Raw genomic sequence first — 27,356 nt, forward strand, 5'->3', positions numbered from 1 at the left:
AAACATCTTTCGTTAACATCTGACTGTGGAATTTGTTGGAGGCTTCCTGTACAGCCATTCTTACGGACGCATGTCTTGCCATCCATTTTTCTGTCAGTTTCCTTGTATTCTCTTTTGAAGCGAGAGTTAACGCACCATTTTCGGAAAAGGCTCCAAATGTTAATATTCAAACACTTTGAGCGTTTACAATATTTTATTAATCGTGCCGGCTTCACTGTTTTAGAATTTGAATAAAATATTCTTAACTTGATCTAAATGTATCGTGTGGTGATTATAAATTCTACGAAATACAAATAATCCTAGCTTTATTAATAAAACTATTTTCTTTTGACGTACCTCATCGTTGTAACTGCATTATAGCCGTTAATCCCTGTCTCGTGGATGGCATTGCCAGAAGTATCTGGTTGTAATATTTCTGTAATGATTTCTGGTATGCATATGTGCCGGCGAGAAGTAAAAATGAGCGGCGGTGTCACAAACTGATTAAGTTTTCTATCATTACCATTCTGAATGAAAGCAAACACGACTGTAAACTGAGGTGACGGACTAACAGCTTACGTTATGAAAAGACTGTTACATAAAACTAATTTAAACGTAAAAATGTTCGCTGAGTCAAACGTTCCCTTTCCATGAAATTCGATCCTTGGTTTTGCCATCCTTGACTAACCAAAGCTCTTGCAAGTTGAAATTGCCTTGCCAAAAATTACGAAATTCTCTCTCTTAATCAGCCGTTTTATTATGTTTAGGCGATATCCAAATGAAAGGGATTGATCGTCAAATAAATCCATGAGCCGCCTGCGAAAACCACACGAGGGTGCATGCCAGCACAGAGGAAACTGCGTGCAAGTGACAAAAGGAGAGTTCGGCGAATGTACTTGGCTGGAGATGAACAAACGAATCCCAGAGAAAGCCGGCAGAGCTAGCGCCGGCATTGGTATGCAGCGCCGACGACACGTCCGGCCAGCATTCCTTTCTAATTCAATTTGCAATCAACAAGCAATCAATTGATTGGCATTCGGCATGCACACAGCACGGCACACGACTGGCATAGCTCATGAGGCCATGGCACTGCCCGCCCCGGGACGCGCACAAAAACGCTGTTTACGCCCAAACTTTGACACGTCCGGCAGCCGTAGCACCGGAAACGTGACGTCCGTACACAATTCCTTCACTTCATTTCATCCGAAGCCTCTATGAACGACTGTACAGTTGCCGCTGCGATTTTGTGGTTGGTCAACTCCCTTCAGTTTTAACTCAATAATCTAGTAGGCTACAATCACAGGATTCGCCGCGGGTGTGATGGCCAAAACAGCGAACAATAAAAAATAAGCAATAATAATATTACAAGTGTAACACGGGTAAAATATCGTAACTACTATTAGAGCATTTGCTGTTCCAGGCTTGGCATACAGCTTCGGAACCATCCCGGATCTGGAACCTGCAACGTCTTGTAGGGACCATGACAAAATTACAGCGTCCGTCACCCTAAATCCAATTCGTTTCTGCCAATCCATGTCTTGGCCATCTAACATATAGCTCTAATATTCAAAGCAGAGTGAATTCCTTCGCAAGTATTTCAGTGAAGAGGCGCAAGCCTTCGAAACAACTGTAAACCATTTCCGAGGAATTTTATTGAAGTTTGGCACAACGAGCGAGGTAGCACAGTAGTAAGACACCGGACCCAACAGGACGGTGGTTCAAATCCTCGTCCGACAATCAAAGTTTAAATTTTTGTGGTATCGCTAGCTCGGTTAAGCAAATGCCACGATGTTTCTTTTGGTAAGGAAATGGCCGATTTCCGTTCCGCAACCTTACCCAATACTAACTATTGCTCCTCCTGTAATATGGCATTATCGTCAATGGGTGTTGAAGCTTAAATATCTGTCCCCTTAAATGCAGACAACCAGCAACAGTGGACAGGCTGCTAAACCATTACGTTGGTTTGTGGTGCAGAAACTTACTTTTATTCCGTATTTCCAGAAGAAAACCAGCACCTACCAACAACTGCTACAAAATAGACCAGTACAACCAGATGGGTGTTTCTAAGGTAATATACTAAAACTGTACTGTTACTTTACAGAAGAGACAGATCATTAGACATCCTTTATCAAGAACCAAACCCAACTCGGCGGTTAAAATCAAACAGCCCACCACCAACATAAAAAACACTCAGGGTATGGTACAAAAACAGGTAGGCGTTGGAGACATCAAAAATCTATCTATACACCACCCTCCCCCTCACACCTATAACACTGAATGATCAGACGGAAGGCAAAAATAGAAAGACTGAAGAGGAATGCCTCCTTTTGCAGCTACAAAATACTACGAACTCAGATGTACAGGAACAGTCATCTAGTCACATGAAACAACTGGTAATGAAACTAACCCCATCACCATGCCATCGAGCTCCCCCTCCTCCTTTCTTCTTTACCACAGCAAGCTGTATCCAACAGCATCTATCGTTAATCTGTAGTATTTATCATCTCTAATACGATGTACAGTATAGGCATGAATTTTACAGGGGCCCAAAAGAGTGTGTTCCAGTTTCAATTGAATATTATATCAGTTTAATTTAGACTATTTGCAACAAATCACACATCAAATTAAGGGTAAATTAAATTGCCTTCAACTTTTGTAGTCCTTTTTTCCTCACCGAACGAGGTAGCGCAGTGGTTAGTTAGTACATTGGATTCTCATTCAGGAGGATGACGGTTCAAACCCGTCTCCAGCCATCTTCACTTAGGTTTTCCGTGATTTCCCTAAATCGTTTCAGGCAAATGCCGGGATGGTTCCTTTGAAAGGGTACAGCCGACTTCCTTCCCAGTCCTTCACTAATCCGAGTTTGTGCTCCGTCTCTAATGACCTCGATGTCGACGATACGTTAAACACTAATCTCCTCCTCCTCTCCTTCTTCTTCTTCTTCTTCTTCTTCTTCTTCCTCCTCCTCTTGTCTTCCTCACCTGCGTGTAATATTACGGTATATTGTTAAATTTTACTTGCAGACCATCGAAATACAACTGAACGAAATAATTTTCGTGCCATACGCTTTATTCTCTGCAAGGCATCTTTAGTTGCCTGGAATATGTACATATTTTATTGTTTGGTTTGCATTTTGGGACAATGTATATATAGGTTATAAACAGTTCTGGCGGTTGGTTTTTTTTAAGGCGCAGTAATATTTTAAATTCTACTTACAAGTTCCGTGGATGATTTTCCACATGTTCTTATAATTGCCATTTGGGTTTTTGTTTTCCACACCTCACAGCACTATAAACTGAACACTTGTTTTGATGCTGTGTTTTGGTTTGTGTTGCCGACTGGCGGATGCTATTTCCAGAGATTGAATGTTACAGCCAACTTTCAAGTGTAATATTACATGAGCTGTCTGTGCACTGATTTTGCACCGCGTGCGTGTGTGTGTGTGTGTGTGTGTGTGTGTGTGTGTGTGTGTGTGTGTGTGTGTGTGTGTGTGTGTGTGTGTGTGTGTGTGTGTGTGTGTGTGGGGAGGGGGGGGGCGGGGGACAGAAGGAGAGTGGGAGGGGGAGAGAGGTGGAGGTAAAAGGGAGGGAGGGAGGGAGGGAGGGGGAGGGAGAGGGAGAGGGAGAGGGAGAGGGAGAGGGAGAGGGAGAGAGAGAGAGAGAGAGAGAGAGAGATGACATATAACATGTTAATAAGTCATAGAAAATCCAGCCATCAGAACTGCTTATAACCTATATATACATTCTCCCAAAATGTGTACATATTCCAGGCCACTTAAAATGCCTTGCAGAGAATGAAGCGTATGGCACGGAAATTGTGTTTCATTCAGTTGTAGTTTCACGCTCAACAAGTAATAATTAACAATTATACCGTAATAAACTAGTTATTAATGTTCACTATTTGCATCTTTAGTTATACGGCACACATCCAACCTAAAATCCAATTCTTTCCACCCATTGGTTAACAGACCTGACAAATCATTAGGTAGTTGCGGAACTAGGCACGACCTTTTACAATGTCCCACAGGAAGAAAACCGCATGATGTGAGGTCATGTGAAGGTGGAGGCCAGCGTAAAAGAGCTCTGTCGTATTGACCATTACAACCAATTCACCGGTCAGGAACGTCCGTCGACGTTCAACCACTCTCGTACAACGAGATGCCGATGAAGAGGGGCCCTATCTTGTTGCCAAATAAAGTTTTCAAAATGGTTCAAATGGCTCTGAGCACTATGGGACTCAACTGCTGTGGTCGTAAGTCCCCTAGAACTTAGAACTACTTAAACCTAACTAACCTAAGGACATCACACACATCCATGCCCGAGACAGGATTCGAACCTGCGACCGTAGCGGTCGTGCGGTCCCAGACTGTAGCGCCTTTAACCGCTCGGCCACTTCGGCCGCTAAAGTTTTCAGGTTCATCTTTTAATGGGGGAAAAGAGGTGCATTCTTGCAATATATCCTAATCAGCCACCACTGCTACGATAGGTTCATCAGAAGAAAAAAAATAGGGAATCTCTTTGATATTGTACAAGTTCATGAGGGCGATCAAAAGAGTCGTCTCCCCACCGTAACACTTCACTTGCAAAATTGTAAGTTACAACATTGTCATCTGGCTTTAAAGCATATACGAATAGCAACTGTTACGGACGCATGTGTAAAGGTTTTCTTAAAACCTTACACACTGTCGTCTCTGGCAACTACAGTTCAAGACTAGCTTTCCGAACAGACTTCTTAGAACTACGAAGGTAATTGAAATGCCGTGTTGCTAGGGCCTCCGTCGGGTAGACCGTTCGCCTGGTGCAAGTCTCTCGCCACATCGGTGACTTGCGTGTCGATGGGGATAAAATGATGCTAAGGACAACACTACACCCAGTCCCTGAGCGGAGAAAATCTCCGACCCAGCCGGGAAACGAACCCAGGCCGTTAAGCATGGCATTCCGTCGCGCTGACCACTCAGCTACCAGGGGCGGACACTACGAAGGTAAGGTGCTCTGACTAAACATTCTCTTCGAACACATTTGGTCGTTTCGTGCTTTGCCCTTTACACACACATCCCGTCGTTAAGAACTGACTGCCATCAGCGGATGTTATTGTCGCATGGTGAATATCTCAGATAAGACGAAACGGACATGGAATTTAAATTACAGATTCACTCTTAAACTGCGGAAAACAAAACGGTTTATGCTCAGGAGTCGCCATTTTTGCGTATGTGGCGTAAAAGGAGCTGCAAGAGGAAAAAAAAAAAAAAAACAGTGGTATCGTGCTTGCGCTTATCTTAAACTGTTTGAATTACTCTAATTGTGACCTTGAACCAACACCCTACAACATTTACAGTTGACTACAATGAAATTTATAACTGGGACATTCTTTTATCGACATCATGTATAACAATGAAATCTTTTTTTTCCAGAAGGCCCATACATGTTCGGAAAAAAAGGGAGTGATTAGTAACAGTGAACCTTTGAGTCATACCGTACGTCATGAAAATGTGAAATTTCATGATGTGTGAATGCAAATGCGGGGCCATTTCAACAGTCCAGGTGAAAAATATGCAAAGGCAAAAGCAAGGTTAATATCATGAATTCATAAAATGATGTTTTCATTCCTTTACTCTCAGTTTTCACGGTCTTTTCATCCGTTTTTGCAGAATTCACAGTTTTCCAGTTTTTTTTAATGATAGGTGGCAAATTGGAGCAAATATAAATGGTTCAAATGGCTCTGAGCACTAAAGGACTTAACATCTGGGGTCATCAGTCCCCTAGAACTTAAAACTACTTAAACCTAACTAACCTAAGGCCATCACACACATCCATGCCCAAGGCAGGATTCGAACCTGCGACAATAGTGGTCGCGCGGTACCAGACAAAGCGCCTAGAACCGCTCGGCCACAGCGGTCGGCCTGCTGGGACAGAGGAGAAAGGAAAAACGAAACTACTTCCGTACTTGACAGTGGAGTTAAGATCAAACGCATTGGAAATAAGAGAAACAATTAATTTTGATTGGTTTTATTATTATCAATCTCACTAAACTAATTTATTATATCTAAAAAAACTTCAAAAATGTCATGTGAAGTTCATCAATACAGTATCTACACTTATAACAACACGAATCACAAGTCTGTAATACTTGGCCCACTTTCCTGAAAATCTTGGGCAATCAAACTACTGCATCAAGTTGAACTCTTACGTTATATGCCTGTGTTTCGAGTCGACGGGACGTGCGACGTTCATCTACCTTCGTTTCCCGGGACTGTAGTGGTCGAAGTGAAACGCACCATACACAGTTGTGGAAAAAAAACTTTTTACACAGAGTAATAGTTAATATGGGTAAATGGCAAGTTGACAACGTTGAAGATGGTTGAGTATGGAACGGATGGTGTGACTATAAGATACGTTATTTCTTCACCATATATGCCAGGGAAAGGAGAGTACTAAAAGATCTTATAAAATAAACCCATTACAATACTTATTCAAACAGTATTTACTACCTAAACGATAACACGCCCATTTATCTGCTAATGCATGCAACTCTTGACGTGAAGCCACAACGTAAGCACGACTGGTACACTTTTTCCTAGTTGTGAGTTATTTATCTCTAGTATATTCGGTTGAGTGCTACTGCGAAGGGACTGCCAAATAACTCTAGTGCTTCTTGATATCACGGACATGGCATATGAGTTTCTATAGGGGCAATCACACACCAAGTCCGTTGTTCACAAGGCTGAACACAGAGTCTCTTTTCAGAGCACAATGGGAGCGCTTGTGTAGCGCTTAATAGAAACCAGGCGCATTAAAATAGGCCAGCCGCTGTTTATCGCCACTGCAACACCGGACAAAGCGCTAACAACTGTATGGGTGTGCCAAACAACATTACTTTAGCAGTTAACAGCGACCGAAAAAAACACCTTTTTTACAAGTGGCAACAAAATGGCAACATCCACTTGAAACCAAAGATTCTTGCTTCAGACAGGAGGAGATTCACGACTTGCCATGGCTCTTTTCAACATAGTAGCTACCAGAAGGAACTAAAAGCAAGACGTGTTACTTCTAAACTGTTACCAAACAGTGTGGGACTCCGTGTCACCTTGTCTTTCGTGGTTGGCCACGGAATGTTTGTGAATACAGCCTAGTTACACGCAGAATAGCATGCACTGGAGTTTCATGCTGAGATTTTTAGTTTAGTGCAGCGAGGGTTTACATTCCACACCACAGCACGTTCGAAAAACGATGACGTTGCAGCTCGACCAAGCGAAGTGCACACGACGGGGAGGACAGCAGCATATTTGGAGCGATTCGACGTACTGTACGGTTAAAACTGCCACCGCGGCGAGTATAACATAGTTTGTAGAGTTTTAAAAATTTCTTCCCAGTAGCAGGAGGAGATGGAATATACGAATAATATTAGAAATTCATTTTACAGAACGGTGACCTAAATGGCAAAGGCACGGTGCCCCTAATAGCACCTCCGCGCCATCTGTACGGCAGCGACGCAACTTTATAGTAGCCCTCTGGCGGCGGAACTTCGAAACTCCGCAAGTTCTAAAGACTGGAGCTTTACTGGACGTTACGCTGTCTTTCTTTTTTGAATCGCATCGATAGCGTAGTCCATTTACTGTTTATGTATCAGAAAGAGGATAAGGGGCCATACCTGGCGTTATGTACGTTGTTATTTCCGCACTCACCGCCTTTTAGGCACGCCAAGCGTCAAAACCACATGGGTTCGAATCTATTTTCCTCGAAAGGCAATAGTTAAATTACCAATGTGCCATCTCACTAGAGGGCGTTTCCGCAGCAACCTGGTAGGGTCAACGTACTTCTGATTTATCTACGATTGAACGATTTCCCTGGAGTATTAGAAGAACAAGGAAAGGAAAACCGATTTGCTATAGTAACACGGTGCGACATTTACGAAAGAACTCTCAACTACAACGGCGACGATAATCTGCTTTCATACAAAGTTATTCGATATGCGCAATTTGTCATCGCTATGTTTTTATAGCAAGGATGTCTAGGAATGAGTTTTGAATGCTGACGTACGACTGTCAAATTTCGCGGCTACGCATATACTGCCACAGTTGTGCAGTCATATCTTGCAAACTACACAGTCTAGAAGGCTGTGAATTGCTTTGTTTTGTGCCTACTGCTAAGTCTCAGAAGTTGGCATAACGAATAAACAAATCAGTCCTTTGTGTCTGATATTAGTTTTCGTTGAAAGTAGTGTGATTATCGGCTATTTTTGGTAGTAAGCTAACTTCTATTGCTTTTTATTCGTAAATAAAACGACTAAGCGTAAAATTAACTTCAAGAAACGCAAATATGTGGGTAACATGCGCTAGCAGCGAAGGAAACCAGGATTATGTTTCTTAAGTGACCACGCCGCCTAGCGCAGCGAAAATGAAAGTAAGTTTAGAAACGGGTGACAGTGGTAAAAGTAATGATATTATGGATAACGTCATTATTGATCTGCAAATCCTTCCACAAGTTCTTTCTGAAACTGTCTCTTGCCGTCTTTGTGGCGATGAAGTTAAACTTTATGAGGATATCGGAGCTAGAATAGGTGTTGTGTCTAAATTGATTATTAAATGTCAGACGTGCAAAAACGAAAAAGCATTTCATACTTCATCAAAGTGTTCAGCTAATGAATTGTATGAAACTAATTTGAGACTGTTGTACGACCTTAGATGCATTGGTAAAGATGCAAGAGCTGGTAATGTTCTTTGCACTGTGTTGAATTTGCCAAAACCACCTTCTCGGTATACGAAAAATGTAACAGCAATGGAACTCTGTAAATGCTGTGACTACAGATTCAATGGTTGCTGTAACATTAGAAGCTGTTGAACAAAATGTGGGTGACACATACATCAGCACTGCTCGGGATGGATCCCGGCAAAAGCGTGGGTTTAGTTCCAGTTAGTTTTACATCTGCAATAAGTATAGACACTGGAAAAGTTTTGGATTTTGAAGTTCCTAGTAAGTACTGCCAAGGTTGTACAGTGAGCCAGAAAAACAGATTACTTCATAAGCAGCAGTGTATAAAAAATTATGATGGCACAAGTGGAGAAATGGAGGTAAAAGGAGCAGTTAACATTTCCCAGCGTTCACAGGAGGAGATATGTGTCGTATGTGAATTACTTAGGTGATGGAGACAGCAAGGCTTTCATTGCAGTACAGAACAGTAAGCCATATGATGTTCCTGTACAAAAATTAGAGTGTGTAGGACATGTCAAGTAAAGGATGGGAACACATTTGTGTAACCTAAAAACCACGCTGGGTAACACAAAACTGTCTGATGGCAAGACAATAAAATGTTCTAGAAGACTAAAAGACAAAGTAATTAATAAATTACAGGAATATTATGGGAAGGCCATTAAAGATAACTGACAATCTAGAGAAGATGAAAAGAGCTGTGTGGAGCACTTTCTTTCATCGAATGTCAACTGATGAAAAGCCGTGTCATGCTTTTTGTCCACCTCCACCAAACACTTTGTGTAAATGTAGGCAAACTGAATTTTCTGGCACCCTGCATGAATTTACACAAACATTCTCTTCCTTTGGCAGTAATGGAGACAATCAAACCTATTTACACAGATTTGGCAAATCCTGAGCTACTAAAGAAGTATTTACATGGGAAGACCCAGAATATGGACGAGTTCTTCGGTAATGTTGTGTGGTGCCGTGTGCCTAAAAATGTATTTGTTGGCCTTATGACTCTAAAGATAGCAGTGTCTGATGCTGTAATAACTTTTAATGGTGGGAACTATGAACGACGTAAGGTTCTGGAGAATTTAGGGGTAAGATTTGGACAGAACACAGCTAAAGGACTGCAGGAACTGGATGAGCTTCGTGTACGTGAAGCAGAGTTAGCTGCTCAGCAAATGACAGAAGAAGCAAGAAAGAAAAGGAGGCGGCAAGGACTGGGCTGTTGTGACACTAAAGAAATCACACACTATAGGCCAGGGCAATTATAGTGCATAAAAGACTCAGAAATATAAGTCTGAGTAAGATTTTGCAATGAAAAAGTTTTAAATCTCAATATCTGTGAACTACATGCTTTGCAATTAATGACCCATTTTCTACAAAAGTACTGATGGTCGACACATGAAATTTTCAGTGCATGCCAAGTATGAGATTCAAAACACATGGGACTAGAGTAATTAAAATACCCCGAGTTGTTTAGTTTTTATGTTCATTCATTTACGAAATGTCAAAAAAAATTAGTGTCTGAAAAAAAGATAACATGTCCCACAATACAATTCTAGTAATAATTCTAGTTCAGTGTATCTAGAAAGGTGCATTCAATAATAAGGGAAAATTTTAAGTTGGTGTCTTAAAAAGTTTCCAAGATAATGGGTCACAAAATTCCATAATTTAACATTGGCGGCATAGGACATACAAGGTACCATTAAGAATGACTAGGGGTGGCACATATAGGATGGAAATGGGAGGATGACTGAAAAGTATTCTGTAAAACGTAATTTGTGATTGTCAGAAGTGCGACTAACAACAGTTTGAAAACATGAAACTAAGGGCTCTAGCAAAGACCTTCAAAATACAGCAAAACGTATTACTGTGAGTTGACAACGACGTGGTATGCAAAGCCCTTAGAATACCACTTATCTACCAATCTCGATCCAGCTGAGTGTGACGTATTGATACGTCCCTAACGTACTACCTTCTGTAGTACCTTTGATTTAGGTAACTGACATTTCTACAGAGCGCTAGACAAAAACGACACAGGATGTGGGCGCTTGCGGTCTCTGGCGACCTTCAGCCGACAAATAGACTAACGGTAACAGCTTTCGCGCTGTATAAAGTCGTTTTAACGTCTTCGATCAATGACTCAAATACGTGTTGTAACTTTTCATTGAATTTGTTACACTCATATTCCTTTTTCATGATACAGAATTACGGCTGGTAATATCCTGTATTGAAACTGTGACGCTAGTTTAGTGTTCCTTATACAGCACCTCGTTTGGATTAAGTTTCCACCAACGTTCTCACTAAAGTCACGCTCTATGAGAAAAATTCCGAACACAAAACGGATGACTCCAGTATCCGTCTACGAGTCCTGTCAACTGTGAAATTATTTCTGCCAAAAAGTGAGTGAGGAGAGGAGAGAGGGTAATTGGTCAGGGCTTTGCCGAAAAACCTTTTTAAACTGCCAGAAGAATTACAAAAACTACGTAAAAATGTAAACTCAGAAAAGCCAATAAGTAAATTTAAGACCCTGATAGCGGATTACAGAATCTTTGTGGCCAGGATCTCGCATGCAGTGATTCTGGAATTTAAAGTAACACTGCTATTATTCGGGGTATATTTGCTAAATAACGCGAGAAAAATCTTTTTTTAAAACACAAATCGACGTAGCAGTCAAATTAGTAACTATCAATATGACTTACAACGTGCTATGCATGCACAAAGACCTGTTTGGTATGTGGCTGCTCGGTCGTTAGTAGCAGCCACAGGTTTCCACAGTAGTGTTGAATTTCCGGAAAGACTATATACCGTGGCGGTACGCCGGCCGTCCTCTTCCCGTGTCTTTCTGCTCCTGCGCGTTGATTCTTCTGTTGAAGTTCAAAGGCGTCTTTACTACAATATTGAACAGAGTTCTGAGCCATTCGTCCATTACAGGAGCATGGCCCACAGCCTCATCTTTCAGTGTGTGTACAGACCTCGCTAAATTAATGGCATACGTACAGTATGCACAAAACGCAACTCATCTGAAACCACGGCTGTATAAACAATAGACCTAAACTTCCATTAGGTCATACTGAAAGGTCAGCCGAGATCATCAGAATCAGGAGTAAATTGAGAACAAAAAACGCACCTCACCAACAAATTAAAAAAACGCAGAAAAATTACTTCAGACTGGTTATGGAATGTGGAGTAACAGGCCATAAATAAACTGCCACTGTACGTCTGTTACCCTACAGCCAAGTCTATGTTTTAAATAGTTTTCTCACTTTTTTTCAGGATCATAAAGATAAGACAGTCACGTCACGTTTCTGTGGAAAACTAGTTTCAAACAATGAATTGACTTAAGCCAAGCATCGGCATGCTGTAGAGTTTTTAGTACACACTTCACTTTCTTAGCAATACAATACGAAGGAATGGCATTACGGGCAAAGTAGTCTCAGTTTCATACGAGACATTATTGGCTAAAACTAGAAGAAAGTCGTGTTACCATTTGTCAAACACAAATACTTGTTGAGAGTAGTGTTCAATGACTTTAAAAAGTAAAATTTTGTCAACCGATCTGATTAAATACTTAAGAGGTTTCGGTTTTACGTAAAATCAGTAAGCCGTTCGAAAACCTCTACTCATTCACTCAGTGTCCATACTGTCATCAAAACGGAAGATAACAGAGAGCAGGTCGAAATACTGAATTCGGTCTCCCGAAAGTGTTCCACCGCAGAAGATCATAACACGGTCTTTCCTTCCGGTCATCGTACGAACATTGAAATGGACATATTAAGATAACCAAACGCGAAAGTCAAATGCAACTACAATCTCTTAGTTGTGGAAAGGCATCAGGACCAGATGAGATACCTGTAAGATCTACAAAGATTATGCGAAAAAATTTGCTCATCTTCTAACAGAAGCTTATCGTAGATCACTGGAGTAAGAAAGGGTACCTAGCGAATGGAAAAAAGCGCAGGTCATTCCTGTTTATCAAGAAGGGGCGTAGGACAGATGCACACTGTTACAGGTCTGTATATTTGACGTCGATATGTTGAATTATGGAACATGTTTTGTGCTGACGTATTATAACGTTTCTGGAGAACGAAACTATTCTATGTAAAATTCAATATAGATTCCGCAGAGAGAGATCTTTTGAAATTGACCTCGCTCTGTGCGTCCTTGAGATGCAGAGAGCCGTAAATATAGGCGCTCAGGTTGAAGCTGTGTTCCTTGACACCGGTATTTGACACCAGCCCGCACTGCTGTTTAGCAAAAAAAAAAAAAAAAAATAGCAGCTTACCAAGTAACAGACCAGATTTGAGACTGGATACAACACTTCCATACAGACTGAACTCAAAACGCCGCTATTAACAGAACATAAACGATAAATGTGAAGGCATTTCCTGAGTACCTTAAGGATGTGTGGTAAGACCGTTACTGTTTACAGTGCATATAAAGGATTTAGTAGAATGCGACGGAAGCTCTTTAAGACTGTTCCCAGATGTTGCTGTTGTCTATAACAAAGTAGAAACGCCAGTAGACAGTATCGATATGCAGAATGACCTACACGGAGGATTAACGAATGGTGCAGGCTCTTGGCAGTTGTCTCTGAACATCAACAAATTTAACATATTGCGCACACATAGGAAAAGAAATCCACTACTGTACAGCTGCATTACTGATGACGAATTGCTGGAAACAGCATATACCGTAAAGCACACTAAAAAAAATAAAACGATGCCCAACGAAAGAATTATCCGAATGGGATGGAATCGGTAGATGTGATGTGTATGTACAGACATATCATTACAATTTCAGAAAACTGGATGATATATTCAATTAGAGCTTCACAAATTGAGCAAGTCAATAATGCGTTGGTCCACCTCTGCTCCTTATGGAAGCAGTTATTCGGCTTGGCACTGATCGACAGAGTTGTTGGATGTCATCCTGAGGGATATCTTGCCAAATTTTGTCCAACTGGCGCGTTAGATCAACAAAATATCGAGATGGTTGGAAGACCCTGCCCATAATGGTCCAAAAATTCTCAATTGGGGAGAAATCCGGCGACCTTGCTGGCCAAGGTAGGTTGCGGAAGGGCATTACCTAGCTGAAATGTAAGCTCAGAATGGCTTGCCCTGAAGGGCAACAGAACGGACCGTAGAATATCGCTGTGCTGTAAGGATGCCACGGATAACGGCCAAAGGGGTTCTGCTGTGAAATGAAATGGCGTACCAGATCATTACTCCTTGCTGTCGATCCATGTGGTGGGTGACATTCATTCAGGCTGGTATCCCACCGCTGTCCAGTCCGTCTCCAGGCACGTCTTTGCTGGTCATCGGGGCTCAATTCGAAGCGGGGCTCATCACTGAAGACAATTCTATTCCAGTCAATGAGATTCCAGGATGAAGGCGTGTCTTAATACGAACCGTACAGCGGTGGGGTACGAACCTGACTTTCGCCCGCCATACGGCCCGACAACACACGAGTGATGGTCTGGGGGGCCATTCCGCCGCACCCTGACAGCACCTATAGGAACGTCGACGATAGTCGACGCTCCGATTTGCTGCCCTTATTGTACTTTAAGAACGCGTCCACAAAGCACGATTTTGCTCGTTCTTTTGAACTTTATTCTTTGTCTTATGTACAAGTAACACAGCCGCACACATTTTCACTAGCTCGTGTTCGCCCATACTGTGGCAATAGTGTGGCCCATTGTAAACACGTCTGGCCCAGAAATGTATGGCGTCAAACACTGCCGGCCAATAGTGGCCCGTAATGCTGTACATGTGGCTGCCATTCGTATGGTTGCAATATTGCCGTACAACACTGAGATATATTGTCAGCAATGTTCAATTTTTATGGCGCATGCAAACATACCTTTGGGGACGGAGCAAGAGTTCGAATTGAGGGAAGAACACCGACCGTGTTCTTTTCAGAGGAACCATCTTGGCATTAACAGTACACGATTACGGAAAGCTAGAAGTAACGTAAGCAAGATGTACTACGGAGATGCTCCGTGAACCCAAATGGGACTCCATGGAAGAAAGATGGCGTTTTTGTCGCGAAATACTATCTAGAAAATTTAGAGAAGCGGCATTTGCGGCTGACTACAGCACGATTCTACTGTTGCCAACGTACAGTAATTCATGCAAAGACCGCGAAGACAATGTAAGAAAAATTAGGGATCGTACGGAGACGTATAGATAGTCTTTTTTCCATCGCTCCATTTGCGACTGTAACAGGAAAGGGGATAACTGGTAGTGGTATAAGACACCCTCGGCCGCGCACTGTATGGTAACTTGCGGAGTATGTACCGGGTGGTTATAACTGAAGTGTAGCTACTTTCGGAGGTCCAGGGTGGGCTGTAATTGTCGTATGGCAGCGAAACTTTGTACACAAGGTAATGCGTTAACGCGGAACCGATTTACACTGGAAAAAATTAGTTTCAATTGTGGCCACTAAGCGCAAATCTGGCACTGAACACAGTTTGTATGACTGTACGATATCCATGCTGTAATTTGACTGGCCATAACGTCAGTGAACAGAGAGACCGTGCGTTGTTAGTGAAACTGCTTTATGTGAACGGCAGAAATTACAGTGCTGCTTTAAGAGAACATCGCCGACGGAGACGCTCGATGTCATTGAATGGTTTGAACAAAATTATAATGAAATTCGAAAACACAGGTAAGCTTCGTGTGGCACCTGGAAGAGGTGGGCGTCCTTTCACAGCCGAAGTTATCGACAAGGTTGCTGTTGCTGTAACTGACCATGCAGCATGTGGCCCGGGGAGTGCTAGTGCTCGTGCAGTGTCACGAGGTCTGTCCATCCCATGGTCAACGGTACGGAAAGTTTTGCGATCTATTTGACACTGGTACCGGTACAAGATCCAGACGGTGCAGCAACTCAAACGTCATAATCCGCAGCAACGTTCTGGATATGCTCTTCGGTTTCTGGCACAGATCAATGCTGATGACATGTGGCTGAGCAATATTCTATGAAGCGACGACGCATATTTAAAACTACAGGGCGCAATGACTACGCAGAATTGCCGAATTTGGGGTACTGTTGCGTGTCGTGCACGGAGAGCCATTGCACTGGCCATATGTGACTGCATGATGTGGATTCGCAACCACCTATATTCTCGGTCCGTTCTTCTTTGAAGAGAATACACCCAGAGGGCCTGTCATATACCGTGACGTCTACGTTATCTAGACCACCTCCTACAGCATGTGACCCCTGCTCTGGAAGAGCGCAACTATGTGGAAACCACTGTTTTCATGCAAGATGTCGTCAACACACCATTTCGCTCGCCCAGTGAGATATCTGCTTAATGTAACCTTCCACGAACGTGTGACTTCCAGAGGTTTCCTAGTTGCATGCATGCAAGATCACTTTATCTGCATCCATGTGCCTTGTGGCTCTGGGGATAACTAAAACAACGCGTTTACCAGGGACACGTTCGGTCTCTACTCGTACCTTATCTGAAGGCCAGTATATACAAACACGTTGCTCAGATTCCACCGGAACTGCTGAGAGCAATTGTTGATCACGGCGTTTCCGGATGAGCACTATGGGACTTAACTTCTGTGGTCATCAGTCCCCTAGAACTTAGAACTAATTAAACCTAACTAACCTAAGGACATCACACACATCCATGGCCGAGGCAGGATTCGAACCTGCGACCGTAACGGTCGCGCGGTTCCGGACTGAAGCTCCTAGAACCGCTCGGTCACCCCGGCCGGCGATGCAACATCTCGTCGACGTCTCCGGTTCCCATACTGAACAAATTGTGTAAGCGGCGGTTAATAATAAAATCAACATTATACCTTTATTACTTGTTTGTCTTTTTCTGCCCACATCCTGTTTCTAATCCATTACATAGGAAAACATTACTGAAGTTCTTTCTCACATTCACAGCGTCATATGTGCACCTAGCGGCCGAAATTGGAACTGTTTTCTTTTCCAGCTTAAATCGATTACGCATTAACGCATTAGAATCTCTACGAAGTTTCGCTGCCGTAAGATAATTACAGCCCACATTGGACCTCTTTAATTATAACCAGCCGGCATTTAAATGTAGATGGACCGACGGCAATGTGAACCGTCGTCCTCCCAACTAAGAATCCAGTGCCTTAACATCACACAATCTAGCTCGGTACGTGTATCGATCACGGGAGTCCGTAACACGTAAAAATTGCCTTTTGATGTGATAAAAACCAAAGCTTTGTAATGAATCCACGCCCAGAAATTATAAGAATTAAGGTCATGTGAACGGGAAGGCCATATTAATGGATCTCCTCGACCAATTCGTTGGCATTAAATGTAGGGGTTAGGCACTGTCGTTCAAGGTGCAGACAACTGGATGGCGTCCGTAATGCATGAACGACGGTCCTCTACTAGAGTAACGTTCTCCAACTGTGACCATAGTTTGCTGCGCAGAAATTGTTGAGGAAAAGCATCTGTTAATATGTCTCGCCCTGTTAGTCTTCCCACAAACAGAGATTAAAGCGAACTTACTTTCATGATCGCTTCTATATTTGTATCTACTTGTACGTTGGTATCCTGGTAATTTATTACTGCACTCCTGAATCCTGCCACATTCGCAAATGAATGCAACCTGTGAATTGCATTATCTCCAGCTTTCAACACTGTACTTGAGGAATGGATGACCTAGAAGACAGTTGTAACTACTATGCGAGATGTTATCAGAATCAGTCGATGGAAGAAGTAAACAAATTAAAAACTAGTCAACTCAAATAGAAAAAAACGTCCTAAATTACAGAAAAATTAATATTTTCGGCCCAAGTCAAACTGCCTACAGCTCAAGACGTTTATGTTACCGAACATACATTCAGTGCGTCTTTTATAATATAATATTCGCCAATACTGTCTCCTGTACGAATATCTAATTATTTTCTTTAACACCCTGTATGGCACCTCGGAGCACCTACGGAAGTGTTGCATCGTAGTACTTGCTAGTAGAAAATGTTAAACTGTCTAGTTACCAGCAGAGTTTGTTTCTCATCATAGTCCCTATTTAGGAGTTATTATTTAACATTAGCACAAAAATCCGTGCACTGCTCTGTGAGATCTTTTCTCGATAATTCTCCAATATAAACAAAAATTGAACGGTTAACTTCAGAGTTGACGGTTTAAATTTATATGCTCCCTTTCCGACACGTTCCGTTTGTTCTGCTTCTCGTTATAACCTTAGCAAGGAGATACCGAATGGAAACCTTACTGTGTCTCCCTTCGCATGGAGATGGGGGAGGTGAGCTGGAGCACCGTTATGTAGTAGTCACAATGCCCTTCGTACCACCAAATACAAGTCTTCCAGTCGGAGAGGCAAGGTCATCCGCAGGAAGTGCAGATATGTCTCGGCTATGAGGCGTTGTTGTCGCCGGTAATCCGCGCCCACACATTGAGGCTCAACCAGTGCTGATGGTTCGCTGCCACTAAAACATCACTACAGACAAAACATGCCCGGCGTGTTCTCATGTGTGCTTTCAGTCACTGAAACCTACATTGTCAAAGATGTTTTGCCTACACATTCAAGTGGACGCAACCCCAACCACATGTCCATATGACCCTTTTCTACTAATTCTCTCAGGGATCGTCTCCTGCAGTTTGCCCCCGTTTAGCACCATCACCCTGAACACTAGAAGACGACAAGAAATATTAAATGATATCGACATTCTAGGCTGAAATCCTGCTATTGGAAGGCATGACATACTAGAGTAGCGACAGAATGTCGTGGTCGTATCGTGATATGTTTATTAAACAACTGACTGCATAAATTAAAGGAACTATTATTGATAAGTTTCACTCCTGGCGACTGATCACTTTCATATCAGTTACTGGGAAAAGGCTGTTCCTACAAGTACTGATACCTACACACTGACACCCTTTTTCTAGTAACTGATCCAAAGATGATCCGTGTCCTGGACTGAAAACTATAATACAAAAAGTCTGATACACACTGTCAGTTTTTTAGTAAAGGTAAGATCGCTACATAAACTATACTACATACTCATTACCTAAAAGTTAGTTATCAGTGGTTGTAGCACAAAATGTCTTAGAAGAAACACTAAAAATTTAATTCAAAGAATTATAAAACAGGAGTTAATATTTCTAAAGTTTTATAACGGTGAAAAGGGGGGGGGAGAGAGAGAGAGAGAGAGAGAGAGAGAGAGAGAGAGAGAGAGAGAGAGAGAGAGAGAGAGAGGGGGGGGGGAGGGAGGGAGGGGTGGGGGGGGGGGTATGATTTGCATTTCTTCACAGACTGACGTAATCTACCAAGTGCGGCAGGTAAACATTTCGCGAACTAATCTGTCAATTCAACAATGCATCGACAATAAGGACACCCACATCTCCATTTTCATGCTAGCTGGTATACAAATGGCTTTACTGGTATTTCTCCTCCTCTCCAAACGTCGAAGATCAGTATTCGGTCAAAGTGTGCTTTTGCCAAGCTCTGCGCTCAATGTCACAGCGTAACAGAAGCCACGTTTTGTTTGTTGCGGTATTTTTGAGTATTTTGTGCGAAAAGTAACGATAACGCAGATCTTGGTTAATCAAAAGCGCTACCCACTCTTCCTCCACTGAGCAACAGCTTCAGACTCGATTTCACGGTACATTCAGAAGTTCATTTCCTACGCATGTTAATTCTGACTCTGTAGTTGCTCAGTAGGAAACTCAGAAGGCAGGTCGCATGTCTCTTGATGGTGACACTAAATGCGAAAGTTACACCTTCTATCCCAGGAGGCTTTTGTGGGGGCTGGAGATTCCTTGCTAAAACAAGTCGACAGCCGCCAACAGTAAATGCGCGGATACTATTATCGTTATGCTCAATGACACACTTGTAGCTAACTTAGCACGTGCGCACACTTGGAGAGACAAGGCTTTAAACAGGGTGATCCACCTGGTTACGTTTCACAGAAAGAAAAAGTCGGTTGGTTGTAAGTCGCGTTAGGTCTCTACGGCCGGAATAAATTGACTGAATCTTGAAGTTTCATTAAGCGTCGTGCGTGTACGAAAGCAACTTTCTCGCCCCTCAGCCATAGCCAAATGCTACGTCCGAAGACTAGTTGCTAATGGCGTGGAAGGAAAAATAGAAGTCATGGTCCTTCTTGGTGTAAGGTTGGAAGGATCAAAATAGTAATTTGTCTGTCCAAGCATCATTTCACAAAGATACCAGATTCACTGACGTAATACAAGGGAAATTGAAGTCATATATGTGATCAAAAAGTAAAGGCAATTTTTAAATTTCGCGGACTTTATACATATGACTTTCAATTTTTTTATCTTGTTGGAAAACATGTTCCTGATGTATGTTTGCATTTTTCAACTGTTTTGAATATTTAGTTTACTGTTAACAGTCGAAAAGGTTATACGCGTTTTCGAGTGATCTGCAAATTTTTACTTTCAAAAACGATGGCTAACAGAATTTGCATTAAATTTTGCTTTAAAAATGGAATGAAGTGCAGCATCACAATCTAAATGTTGACTGTGGTTTCTGGCGAATCTGCTATGATTAAGACAAGAGTGTACGATTAGTGCAAACCTGTCGAAGACGGTCGAAATGAAGTTTAAGATAACGCCCGCCATGGAAATTACTGACGACAATGTGGAACAAGTAAAGAAAATGGTTCTGGGAAATCGCCGTATTTCCATCAGAAAAGTTGCTGATTATGTCGGTATATCCTTTGGCTCATACCAAGCAATTTCTTCCGATGTTTTGGGCAGGAAAAGTGTAGCAGCAAAGTTGGTTCCGAAATTCTTGAATTTCGACCAAAGACATCGTGTAGACATCGCTCAGGAATTGCTGAATGAAGTCGACAACGATCCAAAACTTGTAAAGGATGTCATAACAGGTATGACGTCAAAACCAAGGCCCATTCATCCAAATAAAAACTGCCTGTAGAACCAAGACCGAAAAAAAAGATCGATAATTTCGATCACATGTGAAGGTTCTCCTCACTGTTTTCTTCGATCACTATGGCGTAGTGCCTTATGGTCGAAGGGTCAAATAAGGAATACTATCTGGAAGTCATGCGACCAGAGCCGCGAGGAGTGGCTGTGCGGTTAGAGGCGCCATGTCATGGATTGCGCGGCCCCTCCCGCCGGAGGTTCGAGTCCTCCCTCAGACACGTGTGTGTGTGTGTGTGTGTGTGTGTGTGTGTGTGTGTGTGTGTGGTTTTTAGGTTTTTAGCACAATTTAGTTTTAGTAGTGTGTAAGTGTCTAGGGACCGATGACCTCCGCAGTTTGGTCCCTTAGGAATTTGTTCTTCACGATATTATCGGACTAGAAACAACCTTCGCCAAAAAAGCGAGAGCATAAAAATTATAAATCACTACCTGATACCGATGAACATACGAGACTCTCCTTTTTTTGTTACTGCCTTTGTCCCGCATCGTGCGCAGGGTCGGCAAGTTTAAGTACGGATTTGTCATGGTTAGTTTTAAGGTGTGGCCGGATGCCCTTCCTGCCGCCACCCCATACCCCGGGATGGAATTAGTGTACCCCAGCTGCCTGCATCAAGTGTAAACTATGACATAGTGCGAACGTTTTTCAAATGTCTGCGAGGCGTGTAACTGAAGCGGGACGTGGGGATGTGGAAAACCGCCTAAAACCCACATCCAGGTTGGCCGGCACACCGGCCCTCGTCGTTAATCCGCCAGGCGTATTCGATCCGGAGTTGGCGCGCCTACCCGAGTCCAGGAAGCAGCGCATTAGCGCTCTCGTCTAACCTGGCGGGTCGATAAATATACGAGACAATGAGACAGAATTCCCGAGTCTCGGATAGTCCATACCGCATTTTTCAGTCGAGGTATGCGTGCATGCGCAAAAATAGAAAGGTGGCTCAGAAAGAGAGTACTCACCTTGACCTTTTGGATGACACCATCGAGCTGACTTCTGTCCTTGAGCTCGCTGGAAATATTGGTCACCCTGTTGGCGAGATCCATCATCTCCTCGCGCATGGTGACCATCTCGCGCTGCAAGCAGCGCACTCTCTGCAGCTCTTCTGCAGTGCTGTACAGTTGCTGCCAGCGATCCAGCCAGCCTGAAAGGAAATGTGCGAACATAGGAGTAAAATAATGCGTTGGCATACGGCTTGTAATCCAAAGAATTTGAAATTCATCACTCAGTTACCCACATTCTCTGAACGGTCACTTCCAGTATACGAATCGGTCTACAGAGAATAAAAACATTCTGGCAAACAGGAAGTATCTGCGAACACATCTATACCAGAATCCCCAATTAAAAGCTTACTTTAGAAAAGCATCTTCTAATTACAGTGCAGTTTCGATGTAAATTCCCTGACACAAGTTCTCCGGGTAGAACTACGCATAAAAAAGGAAATATTGTGTTAAACTCTTTATAGTATCTAATGCACATTCGTCTAGCAGAACGACTATCACCGACGCGAACCGTTACATTGTAAGAATGACACTGGAAAAAAAATCAATATCACCTTGGGAAGTTTAAACAATACGTTTTTCTTGAAAAACGTACCAGTTTCGAAGGTGAAAAATAATTATAAAGGAACGAATGCAGAATCCACAAACATGTAGCTCAAGTTCAAGTAAGAAGCTAACAAAATGTAGTGACGTAAATATTACTGAGGCACCGCCAAAGGATATGAATAAGATAGTTTTTACGAAAAACGAGCTAAATGAGATTGTTACTATGGTGTCTTATACATTCTCCCAGACTTATAGTTACTGTCGTGTACTGGACGAGTAAAGCTTGATAACGTACCCTACTTTTATTTCATTTTTCCTATAGCTTTGCTGTCTTTATATGAGCCTCGAATATTTTATGGACTGTCCTGTTTCCATCAATGTTTTTGTCGACGAGACGCCAAACAGTTGATAGGGAATCCAGTTCGAGTCCCACTCTGGGGCAATTTCAACCTGTCAGGAACTGTCAGAACAGCGCACACACTGCTACAGAGTGAAATATTCATGCTTGACACCATGATAATTATCAAACATGCCAAGAGTTCGGTACCAACAACAAAAACTAACACCATATCGTAACATAAGGGCAACTTGCCTCCGAATAAAAAAATTGTGCGTTATGTACGGGAAATTCGTTATTTCTGCCTTCGTAGTAATCTTTAGGGCACGCAAATGTCAAAAATTACTTGGATATCCCCACTTCATTCCGCCATGTAAAAGCAGAACCAATGCAGCCAAAGACATTCACACAAGTCTGCGCAAACGTAACGGATCTATACGAATAATTAAGCTGTTCTGCTTTTGACATCTTACGTTTGTTTGGATTGCGCTAGCCAACGAGTACATCAGTAGCCAATTCAGGGCAATACTCAGTGCACAGTTAAGTCCATCGAAAGAGAATTTGATACCGAAGAAACCGAGTCGCTATTTGAATGTCACGGAAATGGCAAAAACGCCAAACGTCATTAATTTTTAAGCATGAAATTTATGTATCTGAGTGTCACCTTTTGAGTAAAAAAAAATTATGTAGCGCCTAAAACTGATGGACTGATGATATCATTCCATTTGTCTATGTTTATAGAACATAGTTCATTCACAGCAAACACTATTAAAAAAGGAATGTGTGGTGACTGTCACGAGGGAACCCGCTGATTCCATTTTGTGGCCGTTTTGTTCAACAAGTGAAACAAAAGAAACAATGATTCTGGTAGAGGAACACACTATTAAAAATGCTAGCTAGTGAACAGGTTCATCCTTTAATCCCTCTCACTCGAAAGTGGCGAGAGAATTATTTCGAAACAAAACAATCCTCCAAATTCCAAATCTGTTCCATTTTCCAATTTCTTTTACAACTAACCGCGCGATACACTACCTTACGAGCCAGACTCAGATCAAAGCAAGACGTTGTTTAACGTACATGACACAGTCCAACCTGTAAGTGATTTTATGAGATTTCCCACAATCTAGGCAAATGTCTAGCGTATTTCTCACATCCACCTCCAAAACAATGCACAAATCGCTGGAACTCGAAAAGGCACACACAAATAAAATAACCATCGAATCCGAGATGGGTTACTGTCCAATGTTTGCGGATCTCGAAAAGTAACAATTTCAGTGTTCAAAATCAATGAGAGGATAAGATGTATGTCAGTTTTTAACAGGAAAGGTACGAGACAGAGGAGTGCATAACTCATTAAAAAACTTCAATGTGCAGATTCCTGAAACACCCATATAAAACATATCTTAATTTGAAGTTTAATCTCTGAGAATTTTTGCAACACAACACAGACTGTACCTTTCGTGGGTCATTTATATGTCTCACTACTACACTCCTGGAAATGGAAAAAAGAACACATTGACACCGGTGTGTCAGACCCACCATACTTGCTCCGGACACTGCGAGAGGGCTGTACAAGCAATTATCACACGCACGGCACAGCTGACACACCAGGAACCGCGGTGTTGGCCGTCGAATGGCGCTAGCTGCGCAGCATTTGTGCACCGCCGCCGTCAGTGTCAGCCAGTTTGCCGTGGCATACGGAGCTCCATCGCAGTCTTTAACACTGGTAGCATGCCGCGACAGCGTGGACGTGAACCGTATGTGCAGTTGACGGACTTTGAGCGAGGGCGTATAGTGGGCATGCGGGAGGCCGGGTGGACGTACCGCCGAATTGCTCAACACGTGGGGCGTGAGGTCTCCACAGTACATCGATGTTGTCGCCAGTGGTCGGCGGAAGGTGCACGTGCCCGTCGACCTGGGACCGGACCGCAGCGACGCACGGATGCACGCCAAGACCGTAGGATCCTACGCAGTGCCGTAGGGGACCGCACCGCCACTTCCCAGCAAATTAGGGACACTGTTGCTCCTGGGGTATCGGCGAGGACCATTCGCAACCGTCTCCATGAAGCTGGGCTACGGTCCCGCACACCGTTGGGCCGTCTTCCGCTCACGCCCCAACATCGTGCAGCCCGCCTCCAGTGGTGTCGCGACAGGCGTGAATGGAGGGACGAATGGAGACGAGTCGTCTTCAGCGATGAGAGTCGCTTCTGCCTTGGTGCCAATGATGGTCGTATGCGTGTTTGGCGCCGTGCAGGAGAGCGCCACAATCAGGACTGCATACGACCGAGGCACACAGGGCCAACACCCGGAATCATGGTGTGGGGAGCGATCTCCTACACTGGCCGTACACCACTGGTGATCGTCGAGGGGACACTGAATAGTGCACGGTACATCCAAACCGTCATCGAACCCATCGTTCTACCATTCCTAGACCGGCAAGGGAACTTGCTGTTCCAACAGGACAATGCACGTCCGCATGTATCCCGTGCCACCCAGCCGTTCCAAAGGACTACATCCAGCATCTCTACGATCGTCTCCATGGGAGAATAGCAGCCTGCATTGCTGCGAAAGGTGGATATACACTGTACTAGTGCCGACATTGTGCATGCTCTGTTGCCTGTCTCTATGTGCCTGTGGTTCTGTCAGTGTGATCATGTGATGTATCTGACCCCAGGAATGTGTCAAAGTTTCCCCTTCCTGGGACAATGAATTCACGGTGTTCTTATTTCAATTTCCAGGAGTGTATCTCGCACACAACCAAAACGTCCTTCACTAGTCAATATTATTGCGTTAGGGGCTTCGCACTTTACTCTTAACCTGCAGCCATCCTGTAAAACGGGTTGAGGGACTTTTGCTGGTTGGGCGACTCCGAATATTAAGTGCAATAGTGAAGGTTGCCACGTTACGCATACGTAATTCTTATTCTCAGTACATTATTCCTCACCATGACGCTCGTCTTGCTATGGTAAAAAGAAAAATCTATGTCACAGTGGCTTCCAGATTCCGAATGAAAGCTTAAAAGTAGAAAGAGATTTCCACTCTGCAGCGGAGTGTGCGCTGATGTGACGCTTCCTGGCAAATTAAAACTGTGTGCCGGATCGAGACCAACTCGGGACCTTTGCTTCTCGCGGGCAAGTGCTCCACCGACTGAGCTACCCAAGCACGACGCGATTACTGTTGACGCAGACTCCAAGAATGACTGTCCCCGCTTCTCAGGATTCAACCCACAAATAAGATATGTCGCGAACAACGAAGGTATGTCAGATCCAACCAGGTTACTGAGCAGTTCATTGTCACAACAGGCGGGGCGGCAGTCTCTAAAAGATGTTTTAGTAATTCTGCGTAATACTGTTATAAGAGGTTTTGAAATAAATGATAGTCCCAACTTTTAAGTAACGAAACACTTTTTCCAAATAACAGGTGATACGGAATACACGAATCACAGATCTAGCATAATGCAAGATTGCCGCAGCGCCGCAATAACGCTTTAATTTCTAGCCTCGGCACACGACAGAGAGCTTTCACATAACGACAGCGCAGCTAGTTTACGCATTACTTAACTATTATTTGCTCAGACCGTTGTATCGAACTTAAGATGCAGGCTAAGCTAAAAGAAATTGTTTCTGAAGAAGGGTTTCACGTGTCCAGTATACGTTAAATGAAACAGTTGTTCTGATACACTTTTCATTGTGCCAGCGGAAGCCACGAAGGACAAAGCGTCCATTACAATGACAGAGCTCTAACTAGTCATAACGTGCAAGACTAATTACACAAATACGCCGCTGCCACGAAAGGCTGACCGCTGCTGTTGAGCGCTGACCACGGCAGCGCTTCTGATACCGCACTTCTAAGCTAATGATGCCGCATTAACTATACAGGATGTACATGAAGTCCGGGAATACTTTCAATTATTTATTGCACAAGAGCCGAACATTGTACAGATATCACACATCTGTCATTTTGAAGGGAAACCCTGAAAGTGTTTTTTCTTTTTCCCCTTCATGTATACCGCCACAGCGTACTTTGGTAATTTGCCGATAGTCAGCGCTAGTTGCAAAAATGGTGAGTTCAGGTGCGGAGAGAGCTTTCTGTGTATTGGAGTTCGACAAAATCAAGTATGCTACAGCTGATGCCTCAAATGCAATCAGACGCTCCGTTCATCTTTAAGCAGGATGGGGCTCCACCCTATTTTCTTCGTGAAGTTCGTGGTTACCTGAACGCGGAGCTGCCGCATCGATGTATTGGCCGTGCTACAGAAAGGGGACAGCTGTTTCATGAAATGGCCTCCGCGATAACCAGATCTCACTCCATGCGACCTTTTTCTGTGGGGACACAAAGACCTGGTGTATGTACCGCCTCTACCACGTGATGTAGCACAGCTCCGGAAGAGAATACGGGAAGAGACTGCCGTATTGACGTCTGCCGCGTCACTCATGGTTTGCATATCAAATGTTTGTAAAAAAAGGCTTTCAATAAATAATTGAGTGTTCCTGGACTTTATGTACACCCTGTATATTCGTGTAAGTTCCGTAGCAGTAATTTCTAGCATCGGCACACGACAGAGAGAGCTTTCACATAACGACAGCGCAGCTGGTTTAAGCATCACTTAACTATTTTTGCACTTATCACCGTATCGGTATTGTTCAGCAATCTCATCCTACTAAAACGCAATTAGTAGTTGCAGATGTGCTGAACTACTCAAACCCAGATTAAGAAAACGAAATAAATTAATAGAAGGTATCTTTGGTTGACATACTGAACAGTATACATGTCCACCACATAAATGTTAATGAGTCCGTTAATTGCCTTTCGATATGTCGCATGTACGTTTATCCATAAAATTCCATTTACGTAACGTAATTAGGAGATAGCACTGTTCGACATATTAAAAA

General features: G+C 43.1%; 1 protein-coding gene across 4 annotated transcripts in view; it reads right to left on the reverse strand.

The window, feature by feature from the left end:
• LOC126184525 (uncharacterized) overlaps positions 1–27,356 on the reverse strand; it is a 922,262-nt gene that overhangs the window by 90,278 nt on the left and 804,628 nt on the right. For all 4 annotated transcript variants that reach the window (XM_049926925.1, XM_049926927.1, XM_049926928.1 and 1 more), the window contains one exon: positions 21,543–21,724. In XM_049926925.1, coding sequence (XP_049782882.1) covers positions 21,543–21,724 — 182 coding nt within the window. The remainder of the gene's footprint in view (positions 1–21,542; positions 21,725–27,356) is intronic.

Source organism: Schistocerca cancellata, chromosome 4 (genome assembly GCF_023864275.1).
Source record: "Schistocerca cancellata isolate TAMUIC-IGC-003103 chromosome 4, iqSchCanc2.1, whole genome shotgun sequence".
In the NCBI taxonomy this organism is placed as follows: domain Eukaryota; kingdom Metazoa; phylum Arthropoda; class Insecta; order Orthoptera; family Acrididae; genus Schistocerca; species Schistocerca cancellata.